The following is a 19,495-nucleotide window of genomic DNA, read 5'->3' as shown; positions in this document are numbered from 1 at the left end:
CAAAAGCACAAGCAACAAAAGAAAATTTAGATAAATGGCGATGTATCAAAATTAAAACTTTAGTGCTTTAAAGGACAATATGAAGAAAGCGAAAGGACAGCCTCCACAGAATGGGAGAATAGTCTTGCAAATTATATATTCAATAAGAAACTCTTTAGAACCAAGAATATGCAATGAACTATCACAATTCAACAATAAAATGATAAATAGCTCCATTTAAAAATGGGAAAGGATTTGAATAGATATTTCTACAAAAATATAGACAAAAAATAATGTCCAATATAGCACAATGAATTTCTCATTAGGGAAATACAAATCAAAACTGTTAGATAACACTTCATATCCACTAGGATGGCTATAATAAAAAGATGGATAATAACAAGTGTTGATGAGGACAGAGAAGGTAGAGCCCTCATATATTTTGGTGGGAATGTAAAATAATGCAGCTGCATTCAAAAACAGTGGAAGTGCCTCAAAAAGGTCGACATAAGAGTTACCATATAATCCAGCAATTCTACTCCTAGATATATACCCATGAGAATTGAAAACAGATGTTCATCCAAAAGCTTGTACACAAATGCTCGTAGCAATATTATTGACAATAGCAAAATATGGAAACAACCCAAATGTCCATCAATTGATGAATGGATAAATGTTATGTGATTATATTCATATCATGGAATAGCATTTGGTGACAAAAAGGAATGAAGCATTGATATATGCCATGATATGGATGAACCTTGAAAACTTTATGCTAACTGAAAAAAAACAGACACAAAGTTTACATATTATATGATTTCATTTATATGAAATATCCAGATTAGGCAACTTCATAGAAATAGAAAGTAGATTAGGGATTGTGTGGCTGGGGGAAAGGGAAAATGAGGAGTGACTGCTTATGTGTCTGAGCTTTCTTTTTAGGGTAATGAAAATATTCTGTAAGTAGATAATGGTGAAGGTTGCACAAGTCTGTGAATACTAACAACCATTGCATGATATGCTTCAAAAGTTTTAGCCTTATGGAATGTGAATATCTCAACAAAGCTGTGATTAAAATAAAAATAAAATTTAACCTGGCATCAGGGTATAAACAAATGGGGGTGGATGAAGAAAGCAGAATAGCCAAGTTAATAGATTATTAATTGACAAGTGCTTAAGCTCAGTGTTAGTGATGGCAATGGGGAAAAACGCAAGAACCATAAACAAAGTTAGATTTCAGAATGTAGCAACTCCAATTGCAAGAGAAGTGAGAAAGGGAAGAATCAATAGGCTTTGCTTCTGGGTAACTCAGAGAATGGCTGTGCCATGAAGGAGTGAGAGGTTGTCAGGGGTGAAGGGGGTGAATGTGATGTCCAATATAGCATAATGAATTACTCATTAGGAAATACAAATCAGAACTGTTAGATCTGAGTGGAATGTGACAGAGAGTAAAAAAGAGATGGCTAAAAACCACTAACTGCCTTTACTTAATGTAACAGCTAACTTTTTTTCAAGAGAAGGTCTCGCTCTGTCACCCAGGCTGGAGGGCAGTGGCATCATCTCGGCTCACTGCAGCCTCAGCCTCCAGAGTTCAAGCAATTCTCCTGCCTCAGCTTCCAGAGGAGCTGGAATTACAGGCACGCACCAATTATGTCCGGCTCATTTTTGTGTTTTTAGTAGAGATGGGGTTTCACCATGTTGGCCAGACTGGTCTCTAACTCCTGGCTTCAAGCGATTCACCCCCCTTGTCCTCCCAAAGTGCTGAGATTACAGACACGAGCCACCATACCCAGCCAACAGCTAACTTTCATATAGAACTTGCTGTGTGTCAGATAGCATCCTAAGCACTCGACACGTATTAATTCATTTAACCCCTACAATGACTCTATGAGGTACAGACTATAAATATCTCCATTTTAAAAGAGCAGAAAATGAGGCTCTGAGAGGTGAAATAATTGCCCAACATTGAGCATGAACTTATGCTTTAACTTCTATACTCTATACCGCCCTTTTAAGTAACAAGAAGGCACCCATCATTTATAGGTAATATTCATCTCCTCAATTCACAGTTATTATTGATTAACCATTTGTTTACAAAAATGCAAATTATCATGGAGTATTTTAGTCTTAATTTGTATAACTTGATTTTGGAATCTACCTGAAAATGAAACCAGTCAACTTAGTGGCATACACTTGCCGTCACTGAAGTTTGACACTTCAGGAAGATGTGGAAGGCAAGTTTCAGAAGGATTCATGTATTAGCCAAGGGTAGAGCTGATGTCTTCTCATATGCCCTCAGAGATATTATCATTCTCTGTGAAAGAATTTCTGCCCTGTTGGTCTCTCTGACTTCTGTAACATATGCGGAGATTTTCTGGAGAGCTTGAGATTTTATTTCTACTAAGCATTATGAGTTTTGTAGCTACCTTTCTGGCATGATTTTTAAAGCTTAATTTGCAAAAGTAATGATTCCTCTACTACTAGTGGTTAACTGTATTCCCCTAGTATTTATAATGACTTACTTTTATCACCCACTATGAGATAATTACATTTCCTTTACTTCCTTTTTCAAAAGGAGATTACAGTGTCTAGTGTATATTCCTATGAATGAAGGCTGTTGGAAAAAGCAGTCATGCACAGGATACTGACCCTTGCATGGCTGCATAAAAGAGTGCCTCAGTCCTGAAACATTTTCCTACATGGAGGTAAGGAGCCCTCACAGCCTGTGCTGGGCATATCATCTTGTTTGGGAGTATCTTTTTCTGCTCCAGGTTCAATGTATACTTTTTTCTTCCGTGTAAAGTGTGCTCATCCTATGACACCTGGTCAATGGCACTGCTATTTCTGTTCCTTGCAGAGGAAGAGATAGAGTCCTTTGCCTATAGCACAAGAGGGGCCCATGCAGACCATCTCCCTGTGTTGGCTGTGGGGCAAGACCTGCTGTTCATGGCACCTGTTTGAAGCCGATCTTGCTCTGCTTCTTCTCTATAAGAGGAAAGTGTTTTTCCATTCAGCGCCTGTGTGAATCATGTCTTTCTTGGTGATGCTTTCTTGGTGACTTGATGCAGTGAGGTGACATCCTGGGACTGCTGCTCCTGGTGGTAGGCATTGTCATGCTCTTTGCTGTCCTCCCTGCAGTGGACTCCTCCCCTAGAGGTGGTAACAGGTGTCATTTGCTTGCCAAGGGCCAAAATGCTACCTATCTGAAGAGGCCAGAGACCAAATGCTGGGACTGTTAGGTTAATATCAAACCTTCAAGAGCTAAAAATCAAAATTCAGTGATATCATTTTAAAAATATAGATAAGCAAAAAGGAAAAACTATTTGTAATCCTGCCACTAAAACACAACTACTAATAGGGTTTTGAGGCATATCTTTCTAGTTTTTTCTTCTTTTTAAATATATACATTTTTAAAAAAGAATAGTTCTAGATTTACAAAAAGGTTGCAAATACAGTATAAAGATTTCCATATACTTTATACCCAGTTTTTCCTATTTTAACATCTTATGTTAGCACGGCATATATGTTACAGTTAATGAATTGATATTAATACATAATTAATAACTAAATAACATTTTGTTCATATGTCTTTAGTATTTACCTGATGTTCTTTCTGTGTTCCACAATCCCATCCAGGATGCCACATTACCTTTAGCTTTCATGCCTCCTAAGGCCATTCTTGGCTTGACAGTTTCTAATACTTGGCTTGTTTTTGATGACCTTGATAGTTCTGAGGAGTACTGGTCAGGAATTTTGTAGAATGTATTTTAATTGGGATTTGTCTGACATTTTTGTCATGATTAGACTGAGGTTATGTGTTTTTGGAAGGAAGACCACAAAGCCACAAAGGTAAAATGCCATGCTGACCACATTGTATCCAGGGAAACATACTATACATATGACTTATTACTGTTCAAGTTAACCTTGATCACCAGGATGAGGTAATGTTTGTCAGATTTCTTCATTGTAAAGTTACTCCTAACCCACCCCATACTGTACTCTTTGGAAGGAAGTCACTATGTACAGCCCAAACTTATGGAATGGGGAGTTACGCTCTACCACCTTGAGGGTGAAGTATCTATATACATTATTTGAGATTCTTTTGCATGGGAGATTTGCTTCCTCCATTTATTATTTATTTATTTATTTATTCAGACATTTATTTATATCAGTATGGACTCATGGATATAGATTTTATACCTTGGGTTGTAATCTAATACTATTTTACTTGTTTTCTTGCTCAAATTGTCCCAACTTTTGCCATCGAGAGCTCTTTCGATTGGCTCCTGTATGCTTGCCCTTTGAAATACCACTATAACCGTGGGTTTGTTTTGGGGGATTTTTTTTTGGAGTAATTTTTTACTTTCTGGTACTGCACTTACTCATCTTCAATGGGTCATATTCAAGACCCCAGGCCTAGAATTGGCCATATCTTTACTGAGCTTTTGTCTTTTAATGAAAGAATGGCATTAGAAAGCAAGATCTGGGCATTAGGGGTGTTTATTAATATGGGGGCGCCATTTCTTCTAGGTCCTTTAAGCAGAAGAGAGCAAGAAAACATATATATGTATATATCAACTTGTGTATATATATATATAAAATATTTCTATATGTAACCATCTATACTTATTTTAAGCTAAAACATGAGTTCATACTGATTTCTCCAACTCTAATTCATTACCATAGTGATCATTCTAGCTTCCTCTTTTTGCTTGTCAAAAACCTCCTACTCCAACAGTGAAAAATGTGGCTCCTACCATCTGCCATCCATTTACATATGCTTTAATCCCAGTATACATGTATAGCAGAATCAGAATTGTTAACCTGTATTCCCATGGAAACAACTTTATTAGCTGGAGTACAGTAGTTATATGCAATTTATTTTGGCTTTAGTCTTCCTGTATTCACTCACTTCTGAACTTACTTATTAGTACCTTTTCTCCCCTACCCATTTCACTGAAATTATTTCATACATTTGTAATAAGTTAAATTCTTTGGTCACATTCTGCATTCCAGGATCACATGCTAAGATCCCCTGAACTCCTAAATGCTTTTTTAAAAATTTTCACCCATTGAGGTTCACTCTTTGTGTTGTAAAGTTCCATGGGTTTTGTCAAATATATAAAGAGATGTACCCACCATTACAGCATCATACGGAATAGTTTCACTGCCTTAAAAATACTGTGCTGCACCTTTTCAACCCCCGCTCCTCTCCTTGAAACCCTGTTAACTATTCTAAAATTGTTTTGCCTTTTTCAGAATGTCATATAATTGGCATAATACAGTATGTAGTCTGTTCAGACTGACTTTTTTCACTTAGCAATATGTGTTTAAGATTTATCCATGTCTTACTATGGCTTGATAGCTCACTTCTTTTTGTCACTGAATAATATTCTACATTTTTACCATTGAATAATTGTACCACTGTTTATTCATTCGTCTGTTGAAGGACAAATTGGTTGCTTTCAATTTTCAATTTAAACTTGCTAGAAACATTCACATGTAGGTTTTTGCGTGAATATAAGTTTTAAAATCTTTTGGATATGTACCTAGGAGTGCAATTGTTGGATTATATGGAATGACTATGTAAGAAACTGCTAAACTCGGCCAGATGTGGTGCCTCATGCCTGTAATCCCAGCACTTTGGAAGGTTGAAGGTAGGCGGATCACTTGAAGCCAGGAGTTCCAGACCAGCTGGGGCAAAAAAGAGACCTCATCTCTACAAAAAATTTAAAAATTAACCAAGCATGGTGATGCGCGCACCTGTATTCCCCGCTACTCAAGAGTCTGAGGTGGGAGGACGGCTTGAACACAGGAGCTTGAGGCTACAGTAAACTATGATCGATCGTGCCACTCTACTCCAGCCTGTCTCTTAAAAATAATTAAAATTAAAAAAATTAGAAATGGCCAAACCCTGATTCAGTACCATAGTTATCATTCTTGCTTCCTCTCCTTTCTGCTTCTAAATGACCATCCCGTTTTGTATTCCCACCAGCAATAAAAGAGTTTTTGCTGCTCCACATCCTCAGCAGCAATTAATGTGATTAGCTTTTTGGATTTTAGCCATTCTAACAACTGTAGAGTTGTATTTGTATTTTTTTTTTTTTTTTGGGACAAGTTCTCACTCTGTTGCCCAGGTTGGAGTGCAATGGCACAATCTCAGCTTACTGCAATCTCCACCTCCCAGGTTCAAGTGATTCTCGTGCCTCAGCCTCCAGAGGAACTACAGGTTTGTGCCACCACACCCGGCTGATTTTTGTATTTTTTGGTAGAGACAGGGTTTCACCATGTTGGTCAGGCTGGTCTTGAACTCCTGACCTCAAGTAATCTGCCCACCTTGGCCTCCCAAAGTGCTGGGATTACAGGTGTGAGCCACCACACCTGGCCATTCATTGTTATTTTAATTTGCAGTTCATGACAGCTAATGTTGAGCATCTTTACATATGCTTTTTTTTCGCCATTTGTATATTTTGTTTGGTGAGGCATCTGTTGAGAAATTTTGTTCATGTTTCAGTGAGTTTTTTTCTTGAGTTTTAAGACATCTGCATATTTTAGATACAAGTCCTTTATCAGATATGTTTTGAAAATATTTTCTTACTGTTTGTGGCTTATGTTTTGATTCTCATAACTGTTTTTGACAGAGCAGAATTTTTAAATTTTAATACAGTCCAACAATTATTTTTCTTTTATAGATTGTAATTTTGGTATTATATCTAAAAACTTATCACCAAACTCAAATATCACATAGATTTTCTTTCCAGTCTTTTTTATGCCTATATATTTTATCAACATGAGATTGTACTGTATGTATATACTGCACTGCAACTTGCTTTTCATTCTTAATGATATATTGCAAACTTTTCTCACACTGTTAGATATTCTTCTAGAGCATCTTTTCATTAACCGCTTGGTATTTTCTTACATAGATGTACCAGTAAGCATTAAGTCAACCCCTCTAATGTTGAATAATATATTTTTAGATTTACTGAATCATTATACACATTTCTGAAAAGTTGTTTCAAATTAAAACTTATTGGACTAAATAAGGGGTTCTCAGTCTCTGACGTGAAGAAACAATTATAGCCTTTCTTTCTTCCTTTCACAGATATTTAATGAATCTGTGCAGTGTATGAGGTTCATGAGAGGCTCACTCTATTAAACCCTGGGATTGCAGCAGTGAATTGGAGTTCCTGCCCTTAAGGAGGTTACGCTCTAGTAGAAGAGTCATAAGAAAACAAAACAGTATGACTTTTGATAGTTATCACTGTAATAAAGAATACAAAGGAAGGTAAGGGGGTAGTGATGGAACATGTGTCTTGAGGCTTTAGGCAGGAAAGACAATGAACACATTAAGGACTGGTAAATTGGAAGAGAAAAGTGTTAGGGGCTGAGATTTCTGAACTGCTATAGCAGGAGTAAAGAAAGGCAGAGCCAGAAGGTTAGAGAATATAGAGAATGAATTTTCAAAATAGGAGCAATTCTGAGCAATGACAAGTGCCCCAGTGTGATTAGGGGACGGGATAGATGGAATGACAAAAAGCTACAATCAGTGGAACTGTGAAGAACCATTAGGTTAGGCCCTGAATGGTCATCTGCATGAAGTCTCACAGGATGGCAGCGGAACTCAGAGTTGAGGAAAAATTCGAGCAGGTCAATGAACAGTTCAGAATGAGGTGGAGTCACTGGAGGTCAGAGCTGACGGAGATGAGTGGAGTAAGAAGTCATATGGCCGGGCGCGGTGGCTCATGCCTGTAATCCCAGCACTTCTGGAGGCCGAGGCGGGCGGATCACCTGAGGTCAGGGTCTCGAAACCCCGTCTCTACTGAAAAAAACAAACAAACAAACAAAACAAATATTAGCCGGGCGTGATGGTAGGCGCCTGTAATCCCAGCTACTTGGGAGGCTGAGGCAGGAGAATTGCTTGAACCCTGGAGGCGGAGCTTGCAGTGAGCCGAGATCGCGCCACTGCAGTCCAGCCTGGGTAACAGAGGGAGACTCCGTCTCAAAAAAAAAAAAAAAAAGAAAAAAAAAAGTCATATAGCCAAATGACAGTGTCCTAAATGGAATGGGGATTTTTGTACAATACAACAAAACCCAGTGGTCTGGAAGTGACATGTATGATTTTTTTTTTTTTTTTTTAATGCCGACTCCAATTCCCAACCCCCAGGCGCAGAGTAAGAAAATGAGCTGGAACTGTCTCCTGAAGCCTGTCAATGGTAAGGAGCAGCCATTTTAGGCGAGGCGGGTTTTAACCAGGGCAGTGAGGCAGGGAGGGGGAAGGAGCTTTCTGTGAGGAGCTGAAGGGTGCGGGGGAGCTTGTTTATCATGTTTCAGTGAAAATCTCTGGGAAGGAGGGAAGCGGTGAAACCTGAGGGTGGGGAGAGGAAGCACAGAGCAAAACCGGGACGTGGGTGGAGGACACAGGTGATAAGAGTTACTTCTGTTTTGAGCCATAGCCAAGGAAAATGTAGACCTCAAGGTTTTAAAGGAACTCTGGGAGAAAGTGCCTTGATGTCAGCGCAATTTGTGGCTGAAATGAAGCTCATGGTTAGCGTCCTCCTGTGGTCATTAGGTCAAGTTGAAGCCATTGCTGGAAAGCGATACAGAAAGCCATGCTATAAACCAAATTATAGGCAGTTGCTTATATTCAGAGGAGAACAAAATCTTTTAAATACCTTCAAGCACTTCAGAAATGCCCATTTATCCTCAAATTGATTTGTTAATTACAAGTGACTCAGAATTTCTTTAAGGCAATTCCCTTGAGAAACTGTCTAAATTATACTTCCTCACCTTACCTGCTGGTAGTGTGTACCTGAAAATAATGGAACTATATTTCTTTAAATATGTTTAATAATTACAAAATCCACCTGACCACTTGTTCTGAAATAGCATGTACCTGTGCCACTCCCACCCCATAGCTATTTTCCTCAGCTGTCAGCCAGAACAAATTCTCCTGAGTTCTCCACTCAAGTTCCAATATTTCTTTGTGCTTCCTCTCCCCTCTCCCAATGGCTTCAGCAGTGTAGGTTGGAGGAGAATTCTGGCTAATCTCACCTCCACAGGGAGAGGCAGTATTAGGAAGCATCACTACCCAAATTAGGCGACAGGTCATGATTTTCCCATAACTGGAGATGGCAGGTTTTTAAAATTTTTTTAATTTGTAACCTACCTTTTCATCACATAAAAATGGCAGTTTTGAAGTTATATTTCTTATGCCTAGATCATGATTCTTGAAATGCTACTCCAGTGTTAGGGAAGTGATAGGTTCCAATACATTTGCCATATTATGCAGGAATAGTTTCGTATTTGAAAGAGCCTGAATCTAAATATGTAGTTGTTGCTATTAAGGTTACTATATTTGAACCTATTTGTCTTAAAAAAGAGTATAACACAAAATATAGTTAAATATGTATAAAATAATAAAAATAGGTAAAATAATTGTAGATAGGTAAACATTTATAAATTTAAATGTCTAAAACAATGACATTAATTATAGAGGTATGTAAAATGTACAAATAAAATATGTATAATAAAATATAGTTAAAATCATTAAGGAATCTCTGTTATATGTAGTCACACTAAGATTTTGAAAAAAATTTTGGAAAGGTTTTTTTTTCTAACTCTACCAATTATATTTAAATTATTTGTCAAGAGTTTGGTCCAAATGCTGTAAATATATTGTTGCTTTTGTCATAATTTTCAGCTGAAAAGCTGGTAGCCTTTTCAGTACATAAACTTTTGGAGGGGATGACCATTACTTAGGATAGGAGGAAAAAACCTCTAAACAACAACAGGAACTTCCCAATTTGATATAGTTTGGATATGTGTTTCCTCAAATCTCATATTGAAATGTAATCCCCAATTTTGGAGGTGGGGCCTGGTGGGAGGTGTTTGGGTTATGGAGTGGGTCCCTCATAGCTTGGGGCCAACTTTGCAATAGTGACTGATTTCTTGAGCAATCTGGTTGTTTAAAAGTGTGTAGTACATTCCCCCACTACTCTCTTGTTCTTGCCTAGTGAGATGCCTTGCTCTCCCTTTGCCTTCTGCCATGATTGTAACCTTCCTGAGGCCTTACCAGAAGCGCATGCCGGTGCTATGCTTCCTGTACAGCCTGCAGAACGGTGAGCCAATTGAACTTCTTTTCTTATAAATTACCCAGGCTTGGGTATTTCTTTATAGCAGTGCAAGAACAACATAACATACAAGTAAACAAACACATGGGGCCACGTAATAAAAAGTCAGGCTCGAGAGGTCAGGGGAGACAATCTTCCTTAGGTTGCAAGAAGGTTAAAAAGATTATACTTATCTGGAGAAAAGTGATATGTTAAAATGGACTCCCTGTACTAAAACCAGAAAGGGAGTAGCAAAATTGAAATGCGAATATACCAAAGCTTATGGGAGGACATTCTGCTGGATTGATGTTGTCTCTTGACCTGAAAATTAAGAGTACTTCTGTGTAGGTTGAATCTCCGTTTCCCCCAGATAGGTAACAAGTAAGCTTGCAGTTGTGCAGTGTGATATGCAACATACCCAGAGAATATTCTATAAGGGATTCAGAATCTTGAGTCTACTCTGTTGGCTTAGTAGATTGTCAACCAAAATTCACCCAATCTTGAATCTACTGTTTCACTTAGTTCAGGTTAGCAACCTATCTCCATATGACAATTTTGTTAATTATAACTGAACTCATACATTGAAATGAATTTTGGGGGATCAGGGGCATAATATTTTGGACTGTCATCTCAGGAGATCTGGAAAGCAGAGCATTGCGTCAAAGAAGATTATTCCTGAGGTTTAAGATCTCATAGAGTTTGCCTTGCTAGGTTTTGAACTTGCTTGAGGCCTGTCACTCTTCCTTTTCTCTTTTGTCTCCCTTTTGGAATGAAACTACCTTTGCAAAGATAATGACAGTGAGAGAAATCTAACATGACTGACTCCATCTTGCTGCTAGTCTCACAGGCTGGCTGTCCTTGCTCATTCCTGGGTGTAGGCCAAGCTAACTTTGGGAGACATTTAGTTTATAGTTTAATCTTAAAGCAAGGATGATAATAGCGCCTCCCCAAACTAAACTGCCTTTTGTAAAACTAATGAAAGGCCATGAGGTTGGATTATGAGAGGGGCATGAATTTTGCTAAAATGTAGATGTAGTTAAATGATACCAACTATTGTTCTGGAGGTCACAAGATTTGTGACTTCCCCAATTACTTCTGTAGATAATGTCACTACTGTAGAACTTAAGATTGGTCTTTTGAGATGTTTTTCAGACTTTTGCGTATTGGCAAATGACTAACCCCACTCACAGGTTACTGACCCCACCCAGAGGCAGACTCAGGGCATAAGGACAATTTTCCACACTGCTATGACTGCATCCCCAACTCATCAGCAGCATCCATTCCCTAGTCCCCTGCCCACCAAACTGTCCTTGAAAACCCCTAAACTCAGAGCCTTTTGAGAGACTGATTTGAGCAATAACTCCAATTTCTGCATGGCCAGACTTGCATCAATTAAACTATTTCTTTATTGCAATGCCACGGTCTCACTGAATTGATTTTGCCTGTGCAGCAGGTAGGAAGAACTGGTTAGGCGATTACAGGAATGGGATGTCTCTTCTATGCCTGAATCACCATTGTATTTTGGAAGCACATAACTTGTTTGGCTTCACAGGTTCACAGCTAGAGAGAAATTTTACTTTAGGATGAATAGTACCTTGAGACTTGCCCATATCACATTTAGATGATATTGAGATGAAACTTTGGACTTTAGATTTTAGAGCTGATTCTGGAATGAGTGAAGACTTTTAGGGCTGTTGGGGTGGAATAAATGTATTTTTCATGTGAGAAGGACATGGATTTTGGGGAATTAGGGGCAGAAAGTTATAGACTAAATGTTTATGCCCTCCCCGGCAAATTCATATGTTGAATCCACCAGTGTGATGGTGTTTGGGGATGGGGCTATGGAAGGTAATTAGGTCATGGGGGTGCAGCCTTCATGATGGAATTAGTACCCTTACAAAAAATGATATGAAAGAGCTTTGCCTCTTTCTCTGCTCTCTGCCATGTGAGGCTACAATGAGAAGATGGCCATCTGCAAATCAGAGAGAGGGCCCTCACAGATACTAGATCTGCCAGTGCCTTGATCTTGGACTCCCCAGCCTGCAGAACTGTGAGAAATAAATGTCTGTTGTTTAAACCACCCAGTCTCTGATATTTTATAGCAGCCTGAACAGACTAAGACAATATATATAAAGGATCATAAGTGGTCTAGAACTGAGACTTAATTGAGTGTAATGTGTGAAATGTGTAATTGTCTCAAAAAACTTTTATATCCAGTGATATACAGAGGGGTCAAGGAACCTTCTGGAAGCAACAATAATAACCTGTCTTTTGCTGTGACTTCCAAGGAAGTTCAGGTGTGTGTGGGCATGTTATAAAAATGAGGGTAGAGGACAATGGAATTCAGGTTTCGTGTAGGAACTGTGAAGATGCTGAGGGTCTGAGGAAGTTATGATTTCAGATATAAGAGAAAGAATGTTACATACACTTGAAACCGACCCTATCCAGCCAGGAGGAGTGTTACTTGGAGGAAGCACTTGTCTTTTCACTTCAAAAGATTCTACCAAGCTCTCAAGACACTAGAAAATGGGAGACCTACAAGGATCTGTACTTAGCATAGCAGAAGCCAATGTGGCACAAGTTAGGACAGCACAGGTGACAGTTCAGAACCAGAGGCCAGCAGAGGTGAGGACTGATGGGGTCTTCTGATCAGCTGAGGTCACTGGTTGCCTGCTAATCACAGATCATATGATTAGTCTTTGCCTAGTAACCCCAGGGATGGCTTTGTGGGGCTGTAGATGTTTGTATCTTTAATCTGAGCGCTCTAAATCTATGCTCTTTCTGTAGGATCTGCATTCTTCTGTATACCATAGTGGTGATGGCTGGGGGTTGAGAGGTGGTAGCAGAGGGTATAAATCTTGGTTGGAAGAAACATTTGCAAATTGGAGTTGAAGTTGCAAATGCATCTACTATTTGCCTAACCAGATGATACTTCCTATGTAACCCCTCTAAACACTCCCTACTTGCAGTGCCTCAGGAATAGTTTAGGAGTATTTCTGTTTAACCATTTCATGCCTGATATCATGTGGGTTACATTTTCTCTAAACTATGTCTCTTCAGACTGGTATATCTTTGTCACACAGAGTCTGATCACCCCTGAGGACTTTTGAGACAGTTTTGAAAATTCAGTTCTAACCGGGTGACCATCTTGCGGTGTTTATACAGATTTGATATTTTAGATCAAGTTACAAAGAACTACTAGTTCCAAGGGAGCTTATCAAATTATAGAAAATTACTAGTTCCAAAGGATATTATATGGTGCTCCCTGTAAGTTTGTGAATCACTTGGTTAAATGATGTAAAACAAGTTTCTTTATTGCACTATTTTTCAGGGTCTTTAATATGCTAATATACATCGGAAAAAAAGAGAAGATGATATAATATTAGGCATTTCACTAATTTATTTGAATATTTTTCACAGAATACTTATTAACATCTTTTTCTCACATAATTCTAGTTAATAACTTTCAGGATAATACGGTTCTAAGAAATAAAGTTTGAGAAATATTGTTTTACAGAAATTAAAAACATTAGCCTGGCCTTTTGAATTTCTATCAACCCCTGGCAGAGCTGAGCTATTATTTTTGGTGAAATTCCAGCTTCATTAACAAGATTATATTAGCCAAATTACCTCTCTGAGCCATTGAGGGACAATCTGTCACCTCCTGTCCTAAACTTGCAAATGATTATCTTGGGAATTAACATCCAATTCACTAAAAGAAAAACACATTCTTCCCAGTGGAAGAACTCCAGTTGCTTGGTTTATAGTCATGGTTACACAGTTTTCCTATTTTTATTAATTTTTTAAAAAGATTTGCTAAAACAAGAGTAGGACACTGCCTAGGTCTTACTGTTGAGTTTTAGAAATTTGTTTTATTATAATTTGGTATAGTAGAAAAGTCATTTTCCAGAAGGATGATTGTCAGAATCAGATCTCTTTCTTAGCCAAAAATAGGAGCAGCCCCGACTACTCTCTCTCCTGCTTGAGATGGCATAATTTATCAACAAGGGGCCTTTGAATGTGATGTTCTCAGATGGAGGCTTGCAGTAGAACTTGAACTTTCTGGTTCTTTAAAGTTCTAGGAGTGAGAAATAGCTCCAATCATGAGTCTCTAGGTGGCACAGAATCTTACAATCCCCAGGTACTTGTGGTTGGGGACAGGTGTCTCTAAGGTCTGTGGATAATGTAATACATGATATAAAGGAAGGGCAAAAAATTAGCATGCACTCTCTGATGGGTTAAAAGAAAAGCCCTGCATGGATGTATATTTTTAAAATGGTGTTCGTGACCTCAAATTGTGGGTCTACAAACTGTTTTACCTTTACTATCTAGCAAGTAGTCATTTGATAGACACAAAGCAATATGACACAATTTTTTTCAAGGTATCTTTAAAACCAAATATTTGATAATCCATCTAAATATTTGAAAAGTATTTAATCAATTGTTTGCTTTTATGAAATGACACTGGGTAATAGGGTATTGTATTAGTCAAAATGGTCCAGGTTTTTTATGTTAACAAACTTCTCCAAAACCTCAAAGGTATAGCCTAAAGATTTATTTTTCATCCACACTACATTGATAGCATAAACCGGTTCATCAATGGGTAAACTACAAATCTGCTCCCCATAATGTTGACTCTGGGGTCAGGCAGGTACAGTAGGCTTTACCTGGATCATTGCTAGCTTTGTGACAGAGGGGGAAAAAGACAGCAAGCCATGTGCTGGCTCCTATAGCTTCTGTCCAGGAGTAACGCAAGTCACTTTGGCACTTTTTATTGGCTGAAAAGAAATCACAAGACCAAACCTGACATCAGTGGGGGTGGGAAAGTATAATCTTTACCCAAACAGGAGCAATGAATATTTTTGAACAAGAATGCAGTTTACGGTGGAGATCCTGACTTTGTGTTAAAGGGGTGCAGGCTATGGGCAACAGGGGAGGGTAGTCTCAAGGAACCCATTGCTATGCTAGAAGCTTTCTGGGTGCCAGCTCTAGTCTAGATGCTCTTGGGTCCAGCAGCTCAATGTTTTATCTTACTTTTTCAACACACACCAATCCCCTCAATGCTTGAGTGTCCCAGCTCCTGAAGGTAGGTTTAGAAGTATTCTGGTTCAGTCTAGACAGATATTACAGCATAATCTTTGCTTTGGAGGTTGTCTGGACTCCAGAAAAAATGTGCAGCCTTGAAATGGCTGTAAAGCTAACCTTGAAGTGCCAGAGCATCCAGATGTCAGTGCCATCTTCTTGCCAGCATGGCAAGAACCTTTTGCCATGGCTCCTCCTCTGACCCATATGCATGCTAAGGAAATCCTGGGTATGAGTGTGTGTGTGTCTATGGGGAGATAAAGACCTAAAACCTACACCACTCTTTCTAAAGAGCCAGAGGAGCCCTCACTGAAATACAAACTTAGTAGGCACCCCACAATTCCTGAGCTTATGAGAGAAGGAGAAGGGAGGGTGAGTAAACTTGAATTTTTTTCATCCAGAACCATTATTTTATCCAGAGTAACTACATTTTTACTGCTTACATAATTGGGAAGCCTCACAAGATTGAGTTTGTGAATAGAAATCTATTGAAACCACAGTGTTACAGAGCATGAAGGCAGATGCTTAAATCAGTTAAATATAGAAATAAAATTTAAGGAAATTTCTACTTGTAAAAGCGTTTAGAGCAGCTGGGCATGGTGGCTCATGCCTGTGATCCCAGCATTTTGGGAGGCTGAGGTGGGAGGATTGCTTGAACACCAGTCTGGGCAACATAGTGAGACCTTGTCTCTACTAAAAATTTTTAAAAATTAGCTAGATGTGGTGACTGGTGCCTGTAGTCTCAGCTACTGGGGAGGCTTGGGCAGGAGGATTACTTGATCCAAGGAGATTGAGGCTGCAGTGATTGCTCCACTGAATTCCAGCCTGGGCAACAGAGTGAGACCAGGTCAATCGATCAGTCAATCAATGCTTTTAGGGCCTCTTTTATTAAAAGGAGATGGTATGTATTTTCTTTTTTTAAATTTAAATTTTATTTTACTTTAAGTTCTGGGATACATGTGCAGAACGTGCAGGTTTGTTACATAGGTATACATGTGTCATGGTGGTTTGCTGCACCTATCAACCTGTCATCTAGGTTTTAAGCCCCGCATGCATTAGGTATTTGTCCTAATGCTCTCCTTCTCCTTGACCCCCACCCCCTGTGAGGCCCCAGTGTGTGATATTCCCCTCCCTGTGTTCATGTGTTCTCATTATTCAACTCCCACTTATGAGTGAGAACATACGGTGTTTGGTTTTCTATTCCTGTGTTAGTTTGCTGAGGATGATGGCTTCCAGCTTCATCCATGTCCCTGCAAAGGACATGATCTCATTCTTTTTTATGACTGCATTGTATTCCATAGGGTATATGTACTACATTTTCTTTATCCAGTCTATCATTGATGGGCATTTGGGTTGGTTCCATGTCTTTGCTATTGTAAATAGTGCTGCAGTTAACATACGTGTGCATGTGTCTTTATGGTAGAATGATTTATATTCCTTTGGGTATATACCCAGTAATGGGATTGCTGGGTCAAATGGTATTTCTGGTTCTAGATCCTTGAGGAATTGCCACACTGTCTTCCACAATGGTTGAACTAATTTACGTTCCCATCAACAGTGTAAAAGCATTTCTATTTAAGGAGATGATACATATTTTCACTCATTTTTTTAATTTTTTATTTATTTTATTATTATTATACTTTAAGTTTTAGGGTACATGTGCACAACGTGCAGGTTTGTTACATATGTATACATGTGCCATGTTGGTGTGCTGCACCCATTAACTCGTCATTTAGCGTTAGGTATATCTCCTAATGCTATCCCTCCCCCCTCCCCCCACCCCACAACAGTCCCCGGTGTGTGATGTTCCCCTTCCTGTGTCTATGTGTTCTCATTGTTCAATTCCCACCTATGAGTGAGAACATGCAGTGTTTGGTTTTTTGTCCTTGCGATAGTTTGCTGTTCACTCATATATTTAATCTTTCAGTTTAAACCCATTTCCACTCAACCTGTCATTGGCAGTGACCTGGAAAAGCATTTGTGTGAATGTGTCAAAAACAGTATGGACTTTATCCTTTCTGCTCTTCTCTTAACTCTGCAAACACTCCTTTTGGGACTTTTAAGTTGTAATATATATTTTTATATTTTTATTTTGAAACAATAAAAAACTTACAAAATTTGTAAGTCCATTTCGAAGAATATTTTTTCCTGAAGCACTTAAGTATAAGCTAGTAACCTAAAACCTCATCACTCCTGTTTCTTTAATTTCCTTCAAACAAGAAGTCTCTTACATAACCACAATATAATCATTATATTAAATTGAAAGTGCTGTCATAACAAACTATCACAGACTGGGTGGCTTAAACAACAGAGATTTATTTTGCTCACAGTTCTGGAGGTTGGAAGTCCAAGATCAATGGGTCAGCAGCTTTGGTTTCTCCTGAAGTCTCTCTCTTTGACTGGCAGATGGCTGCCTTCTCATTGTGTCCTCACATGGCACTCCTTATATCTCTCTCTCTGTGTCCAAATTTCCTACTTTTATAAAGAAACCAGTCAGATTGGATTAGGGCCCACCCAATGGCCTCATGTTAACTTAGTCACTTTTTTTTTTTTTTTTTTTTTTTTTTTGAGACAGAGTCTCACCCTGTCGCCCAGGCTGGAGTGCAATGGCACAATTTCATCTCACTGCAGCCTTCGCCTTCCGGGTTCAAATGATTCTCCTGCCTTAGCCTCCTGAGTAGCTGGGATTACAGGTGTCTGCCACCACGCCCAGCTAATTTTTGTATTTTTAGTAGAGACGGGGTTTCACCATGTTGGCCAGGCTGGTCTCGAACCCCTGACCTCATGATCTGCCCGCCTCGGCCTCCTAAAGTGCTGGGTTTACAGGCGTGAGCCACTGCAACCACCTACTCTGTCACCTCTTTAAAGACCTTATCTCCAAAAATAGTCACTTCTGAGGTGCTGGGTGTTAGGCTTCAGCATGTAAATTTGGGGAGAAGGATACGATTCAGCCATAGCAACCATCAAAGTCAGGAAATTAACATGAATGAAGTATGACCATCTTATCTTCAGACTCCATTCACCAAATGTCCTAATAATGTACTTTATAGCAAAATAATCCAGTTCAGAATCACAGGTTGCATTCAGTATCATGTCTCTTTAGGCTCATTCCCTCTGGAGCACTTCCTTAGTTGTTTTTTGTTGTTGTTGTTGTTGTTGTTTTAACTTTCACAGCTTTGCTATTTTTGGTTACAAGTCATTGTTTTTGGAGAATGTTCCTGAATTTAGGTTTGTCTGATGTTTTCTCATGATTAGATTCTGATTATACATCTTTTGCAGGAACATCACAGAAGTGATGCAGGCTTTTTCTCATTGTATCCTCGCACATGGCACCAATTCTGATCAGTTCCATTACTGATGATGTTCACTTTCATCACTTGATTAAAGTAGTTTCTGCCAGGTTTCCCCACAATCTTATTTTTTTCCTCTGTAATTAGCAAATATTTTGTAGGACATTGTTGTGAAACTGTAAAAATATGTAAATATTATACTTTCAATTTGCTTGCATATTTATTTATAACTCGATTTTCTTAGGGTTTCCAAATTCAATGCATTTTAATTCATTATTACCATTAAGTATTTTAATGACCCAATTGTCTTAGATTTGACCAGTGGGAACCCCTTCAGGATGATTTCTGGATTCTTTTGAAATATCTCATTCATTCTGTGAGCATTTTCTTGTTTTCTGGCACAACAAGATGTGCCATCCAGCTCATTTCATGTTTTCCCTGCTCTGGCCCTGGAATTAGCCACTTTTCCAAGGAGCTCTCATTTCTTTCAGTGAAGAATGGTATTCAGATCTGAGTGCTCATATGGTCCTTGCTACTGGGATCACAATATCAGTAGACAGAGCTAGAGAATATACGTGTGTGTGTGTGTGAATACATACATGTATACACACATTTTTATGTATATTTATTTCTGCATGAAAACACACACACACACTCACACACACATAAAACTATGAGTTCACCCTGATACCTTCCAATCCAACACCACAGGCCTCATGCTAGTTTCCTCTCTTTTCTTTTTTTTTCTTTTTTTTCTTTTTTTTTTTTTATTATACTTTAAGTTTTAGGGTACATGTGCACATTGTGCAGGTTAGTTACATATGTATACATGTGCCATGCTGGTGCGCTGCACCCACTAACTCGTCATCTAGCATTAGGTATATCTCCCAATGCTATCCCTCCCCCCTCCCCCCTCCCCACCACAGTCTTCAGAGTATGATATTCCCCTTCCTGTGTCCATGTGATCTCATTGTTCAATTCCCACCTATGAGTGAGAATATGCGGTGTTTGGTTTTTTGTTCTTGCGATAGT

The 19,495-nt window shown here is 38.8% G+C and overlaps 1 protein-coding gene across 1 annotated transcript in view; it reads left to right on the top strand.

Annotated features, from left to right (window-relative positions):
- Nucleotides 1-19,495, top strand: part of UBE3D (ubiquitin protein ligase E3D) — a 474,449-nt gene that overhangs the window by 222,564 nt on the left and 232,390 nt on the right. The window contains exons 10-11 of the mRNA XM_063605398.1: nucleotides 8,147-8,195; nucleotides 9,996-10,100. Coding sequence (XP_063461468.1) covers nucleotides 8,147-8,195; nucleotides 9,996-10,100 — 154 coding nt within the window. The remainder of the gene's footprint in view (nucleotides 1-8,146; nucleotides 8,196-9,995; nucleotides 10,101-19,495) is intronic.

The sequence above is a fragment of the Pan paniscus genome, chromosome 5, assembly GCF_029289425.2.
Source record: "Pan paniscus chromosome 5, NHGRI_mPanPan1-v2.0_pri, whole genome shotgun sequence".
Classification (NCBI taxonomy): Eukaryota; Metazoa; Chordata; class Mammalia; order Primates; family Hominidae; genus Pan; species Pan paniscus.
This window is presented reverse-complemented; position numbering and strand designations above follow the sequence as displayed.